The following is a 6,590-nucleotide window of genomic DNA, read 5'->3' as shown; positions in this document are numbered from 1 at the left end:
AAGCTTCCATAATCGCAACAATAATATAGAGGAGTTGGCAATTATGTTCAGAGACCTAAATGCAACCCAATGCTTAATAAAACAGATATAGGAGACTTGAGTCACACTGTCAAACAAATTAAATCTCATTGACATTTGTACAACATGTCACTCAACAACTACAGAGCAAACTTTCATTTAAGTGCCCATGGAATATTCAAGAAGGTAGAGATCATCTGAGTCATAAAACATTTCAGTTTAAGAGGATTCAGGATAAATGCTGATATCTAGACTATATACCTAACTGCAACAAAATAAATACCCAAAACAATACTACCAGTTAATAAGGATCAATGAAGAGATAGCATACAAGAAAAGAGGCACTAATAGCCAGTAGAGATTGAAAAAATATTTCACATCCGTAGCTGTCAGGGACATGCAACTTAAGACAGATTTGAGATTCTATCTTGTTCTTGTTGAAGCAGCTGCCATCAAGGCAACTGACCTAAGTAAATAAATAAACAAATAAAAATAAATGCTGACAAAGTTGTGTGGAGAGGCGTACTCTTAGTTGATGTTGGTGGAAATGTGACGCAGCCACCTTCTCATCACTGATAAGACCCCCGACCAGAAGCGCTAACAAGAGGAGAGTTGTTACTCTGGCGTTCGGTCTCAAGGGGGAGCGTCATGGTGGCAGGAGAAAGCATGGCATGAGCAGAGGCTGGGCATTACCTCTGCCACACAGCAGGTGGAAAATGACAGTAAGACAGTGAGTTGAATTCTGGCAAGGGAGAGCTGGCTACAGAACCCCACAGCCTGTCTCCAACAACACACCTTCTCCAGCAAGGTTCCACCTCACAAATTATTATTATTATTATTATTATTATTATTATTATTATTATTAAGAGCAAGGGGGGAGGAAGGGAGAGAAAGAATTGGCATACCAGGGCCTCAGGCCACTGTAATTGAACTGTAGACACTTGTGCCACATAGTGGGCATGTGTGACCTTGCACCTGCTTCATCTTTGCGTGTCAGGCTTATGTGGGATCTGGAGAGTTGAACACGGGTCCTTAGGTTTGGCAGGCAAGCGCCTTAACCGCTAAGCCATCTCTCTAGTCTGTTCCCTTACTTTTTAATCACATACGCACACATATGAGGAGAGAAAGAAATGTAGAGAGAGAAAATGGGCTATTATTTTGTCTGATTCCAGCTTATTTCATGTAACAAGATCTCAGTTCTATCCATTTTCCTGCAAATGGCCTTTCATTCTTCTTTTCAACCAAATAAAACTCTATTGTGCATATGCACATTTTATCTTCCTTTCTGCATGTGTGGTGTGTGTGTTCATGTACACATGGATGGGAGTGTGCATGCACAAAGAAGTCAGAGGGTGATGTGGGATGTCTTCTGTAATCATTTATTTGAGCATGGGGGATCTGAACTTGGGTCCTTAGACTTGCTTAGCAAGCACTTTGCTCATTGAGCCATGCCCCCAATGTCAAGAGGCCCATTTCTGAATATCTGCACATAGTTTGAAACCTGAACCTTAACTTTTGTCAAAACTTGGTGGTGAAATGATGGCTGTGGGAAGAACAATTTCCAATGTAATTTTTTTTTTTTGTAGAACATCCTTCTAGTTTAAATATTTTCTCCCACAAGCTAAACTAAATAGGAAATATCCTATGTCTGTGCATTGTTAATGAAATTCTGCTTTCAAACTGTGAGCAATTGAAAATCGCTACTGTCAATCTGAGATACCACAGAGCTAAATTCACACAATGCGATGTTGAAGGATTAAAGAGATGTGGCTTAAAGGAATATAACTTCTCAAAGAAAAAAAGGAAAGGATATGTATACTATCATTCTGTTTAGGCAAAATAGTTTCAAACTTATTAGGAAAAAAAAAAAGTAGATCAGTTGTTTTCTGGGGTTGGTAGGCAGGAGGGAAAGGCTTGAGGGAAGAAATCCCAAGAGAAGTTGTGAGGAAAAACTTACCTCCTCTGGGATTTACACACACACACACACACACACACACACACACACACACACACGTGCATGTGCGCCTGCGCACGTGGCATGCTCCCATGCGCACCTACTGTGGGCACACATGGGCACATCCCAAAAGCAGTTGACGACAGCCATTTACAAGTGGCGCTGATGGAGGTGGATTCTCTTTGCCTGCCTGCTCACCTAAACGAATAGATCGCACTGGATCCCTTTGGAGAGAAATAAGAGACCTGGTGTCGGGGAGAAACGCGTGGAGAGCCAGGTCTTTAAACACCTGCCCTAGCCACCCTCAGGGTACGTCATGTCTTCGATCATGCAGGAAGAAACAGAGCTGCGGAGGGGCCGGACGACTTGCTCTAGGGTTACTGTTCTCTAATGTCAGAGCCAGCACCGCCGGAGGCTTAACTTCCTGCCACCAGCCTGCACCTGGCTGAGTCCTTTGTCTCTAGAGACTGGACCTCTGCTGGGTGTCGCTGGGCTGGGGCGGTGCAGTCACCTCAAGGGTGATGAGCCTACGAGCTTGTTTGGTCTGGAGTCAAGTGGGCTACCCAAAATTTCGACCGTCAGCATTTGGAGCTGGACCACCTGCCCTCCTTTTGCCTCAGACTAAGGGAGCTCTGGACTTTTCTTTGAAAACCAAGATAGCTCATCTGAGGCTACAACTCAGCAAAATATTTGCTCAGCATGCACAAGGCCCTAGGTTTTAATCCCCAATACTTCTAAAACAACAACATAAAGTCAACACGAGCTCTTCGTTCTTCCTGTGCTTGAATGGGAGCCGTGTGTACCTCAGAACAAAAGCCCTCTGGCTCTGTGACCCCCGAGGATGTGTCCAGAATGTTCTTGATGGCTTTACTTCAGGCTGGTGAGAAGAGAAATGGAGGCCGAGTTCTTTTCATTGCTCTTTTATTCCCATGCTAGCTACATGTCAGGGTCACTAGGGAAGACGTGTCCAGCCTCTTCTACCTTCTGTTCCAGTGGGGTGACCCCAGGGTTTCGACTGCAAAAGGAAATCACTGCCTTCGGCTGGAAGGGAACGCTCGTCGAGGTTGATGGGACACAGCATCTGGAGCGGAGTTCTAGCCTGGCCCCTGGTCATCCCCACTTTGCAAGCGCTGGCCGTGGTGCCCAGGACGGTCTACTTGCTTGTTTTCCTCTGGCCAAATAGGCCTGTCTGGGTTCCGCCCTGGGCACCGCTGAGGGAGCCGGTCTCTTTAGATGACGCCTCCGACTCCTTGTTGAGGAAGGCGTTCTCCGGCTTGTTCTCCAGCGGGCAGCACCGTGACTGGATGCAGCACGGGCTTTGCGGGCAGCACGAGCATTTCTGCGGGCAGCAGGGAGGTTTGGGTGGACAGCAGGGAGGTTTGGGTGGGCAGCACGGGGATTTGGGTGGGGACGAGCACTTCTGTGGACAGCAGGGAGGTTTCGCCGGGCAGCAGGGAGGTTTCGCCGGGCAGCACGGGGGCTTGGGTGGGCAGCACGGGGGTTTGGGTGGGCAGCATGGGGATTTGGGTGGGCAGCACGAGTTGCTTTTGGATGGGTCGCTCATCTTCTTCAGTTGGAGGTCCTGGGGGGGGAAACAAAAAGAGAATATTCTTATGAGAAAGAAGCCCAGAAACATACTTTCATTTTCTCCTTCCTGGTTCCCTCACTCCACCCATCTTCAGGGTGATGATGAGTGAGAACCTAGGAAGGCAGGACTGGACCCCTCAGGCGACAGCCAGTCCCAAGCTCTGCTGCTCTTAGAGATGTCCGTGTGTGTGTGTGTGTGTGTGTGTGTGTGTGTGTGTGTGTGTGTGTGTGTTCTTTACTGGGTAGTCATTTTCCAGACAAAGAATCGAAAGATCCGAATATGTAATACATTTTCCTAAGATCCCTAACCCAGTGAGAAGTAGCGTGACCCAGAGGTCCACTCAGAGTCAGGCTGTTGAGAAACATCGTCTCATTTACTGATGAGCAGCTGACGAGGCCAGCAGGTTTCACCCACTTTAAATATGAAGTTCAGACACTGGCCTCACCTCAGTTACTTACACACAGAGCCGAGCCAGGATCCATCTCACCCAAGATCACGTGCCTGTGTGGGTCCTGTTGTGCCCTCTGGAGTTTGGGTTTAATAGGGCCGCCAATTATCAGAGCCCTTCCTGATTCACCATCTTACTCCCTGCCAACTCAGCTCAAGAGAAGCCAACTACACCTGGTAATAAAACCACAAAGGATGCTGGTCCTGGTCCTCGAGGAGTTGAGCTTCAGGTTCTAGGTCTATGGCTCTGAGGCCACAAGCTGGGGCAGCTCCAGTCACGTCTTTGGGCTTTTCTGTCTTCCACTCTAAGGGGGCATTGGCAGGGGTAAGAAGCAGGAAGCCAGACCTTGTTCAAACTCAACCATTTTTGTGCTTTTTTTTTTTCTCAAGTGTTCTGGGAATAGCAAAACTGAAAACAACTTTCTTTGCCTCTGTCAACTGACAAGGCTCTTTTCCTAGAAAATCCAAGATTTCTTAGGAAGGTCTTTGGGCCCAAGTCCAATACATGGTCCCTGAAGGTTTTCTGTCCCTCCTTGTGGGCATATTGATGAAAACTACTGTCATGTCTCCAGAGCAGGAAAAAGGGTCAGGAAGTCTGTCACCAGGACCCAGCGACCAGGAATGCTGTCATCTAGCGGTGGAGGAGATGTGAGAGGAAAGGAAGTGAGTTTGTTCAGCCCCCTCTCTGCCCCCTGGGTGCTTAGTCCAGAAGACTATGCACCCATGTGCGGGAGCTGCTGGGTCTGGCATCCAGGGGGAGGTGGGTGGGGGTGGGAGCTGGAACGCTGATGGTGGAGGTGAAGTTTCAACTGCTCTCCAGCCTCCGGCACCCTCAACCTTGAAAACAGCCTCTGGCCCAAACTAGCTGTTTAAAATCAACCAGCTACTGCTACGTGTGTGTGTGTACGCACATGCACACATGTGTGGATCTATGTATAGATATGAGGAAGTAAGTGCTTGAGGTTTGTAACTGGCTGTGTAGCTGGATCCAATTGAGATTCTTTGCATTTTCTCATAGGCTTAGAGTCTGGAGCCTGGGTGAAGAATCCCTCCACTGTGAGTGTCCTGTTAAGGTCTTGGTCACCTGAAGTGACCCTGCTCACCCTGGCTGTTCCTCCCAGGAACTGTTCCTAGCTCCAGGACACTCCTGACAGTCAGAGAGACATACATCTTGTCTTCTTGTTCTGCTGCCTGTGGATAGTTGGAGCCCTGGGGACAGAAACTACAGATTCCTTTTCATAAGAAACATTACCTGAGGGCTGGAGAGATGGCTCAGTGGTTAAGTGCTTGGCTGTGAAGCTTAAGGGCCTCGGTTCAAGGCTTGATTCTCCAGGACCCACGTTAGCCAGATGCACAAGGGCATGCAGGCGTCCGGAGTTCCTTGCAGTGGCTGGAAGCCCTGGCGCGCCCTTTCTCTCTCTCTTTCTCTCTCTCTCTCTCTCTCTGCCTCTTTCTGTCTCTGTCACTCTCAAATAATTAAAAATGAACAAAAAAAATTTAACAAAAGAAACATTACCTGAGAGCTCTCCTACACAGAGAAAAGGTCATATCGTCCTCCCCTGAAAGCATGCAGGATTCTTGAGTTAGGTGGCTTATATGAAAGGCTATACCTGTCAGGCGACCTACTTGGCTGTCAGAACCACCCTTGTGACCTTGTGGCAGTCTAGGGGCGCTTGGCTGTTGGGAAGCATGGGCTGTTAGACTCGCCCCTTTTGCAGCTGGGGATTGAGCTAAATCCAGAGCTGCTGGACAACACGGGTCCCGTTGAGTCAGGCGTGGCTGACAGCTCCCCTCACTGGAGACACTTTCCAGCTGACAGGTGGTGGCCCAGCCCCCCGCCGGCCTCTTTCCACTCAGCTGCCCGAGCCTCGCTTCTCTCTCCACAGGCAGACGGCCCAGGCGCGTGCTCACGGCGACTCTGCTGTGCCCCGAGTCTCCTGGCCGAGCGTAGCAAGAGGGCGGAACACGTGCTGGGAAGAGCCACTGTGCAAGCCTTCCAGCCGGAGGTCCGAGCTTTCCTACACACCCACGATTCTGCAGCTGAACTTGGCCACGAGCAGTTCCCACCCAAAAGGAGAAAGGAAGTGATTTCTTGGGGAAGGTCAAATGGCTTGAATCTGCGACTCTTTGCTGGCCATTTCATGCAGATTTTTGTCCCGTCCCCCCATGGAAAAGCCTGGAGCAGCAATTCCTGAGGAGAGAGGTTGGGACAAATTATCCAGTCCCACCCTCCAAGACGGGACGTGCCATGCGGAGGCAGAGGCGACCAGATCCGCCTTGGGATGCCCTGACTCGCCTGGGAGGGAACAGGAAAAGGAGAGTTTCGGCAGTGAGACCCAGAACTTGGAGGTCGGGACAGACACGCGTCAGCAGAGCCACAGGAGAAAGAGAAGCCAGGCAAGGGACAGACAGGAGGGCCTCGCTTACTGCCACCGTTGTTGCCATTAAAGGCTGTTTCACAGGCAGTGCACACAGCCGTACAGGCCCTGGGCCCATGTTCTGGAGTCTGCGCAGCCTTGGGAAGTGAGCTGGCGGTGTCTCGAGGGTATAGAGAGCTCTGGGTCTGTTGTACCCATGTCCACT

At 49.5% G+C, this 6,590-nt stretch overlaps 1 protein-coding gene across 1 annotated transcript; it reads right to left on the bottom strand.

Moving 5' to 3' along the window:
* Positions 1-3,125: 3,125 nt before the first annotated feature.
* LOC101601864 (sperm mitochondria associated cysteine rich protein) lies at positions 3,126-3,536 on the bottom strand. Its single transcript, XM_004667067.3, has one exon. It carries the CDS (start codon positions 3,534-3,536, stop codon positions 3,126-3,128), a length of 411 nt encoding a protein of 136 aa, XP_004667124.2.
* Between the last annotated feature and the right edge of the window lie 3,054 nt (positions 3,537-6,590).

This window comes from Jaculus jaculus, chromosome 19 (genome assembly GCF_020740685.1).
Source record: "Jaculus jaculus isolate mJacJac1 chromosome 19, mJacJac1.mat.Y.cur, whole genome shotgun sequence".
Taxonomy (NCBI): Eukaryota; Metazoa; Chordata; class Mammalia; order Rodentia; family Dipodidae; genus Jaculus; species Jaculus jaculus.
This window is presented reverse-complemented; position numbering and strand designations above follow the sequence as displayed.

Excerpts from the sequence above, each read along its gene's own strand:
- LOC101601864 (XM_004667067.3), bottom strand. The coding sequence starts at position 3,536 with ATGAGCGACCCATCCAAAAGCAACTCGTGCTGCCCACCCAAATCCCCA.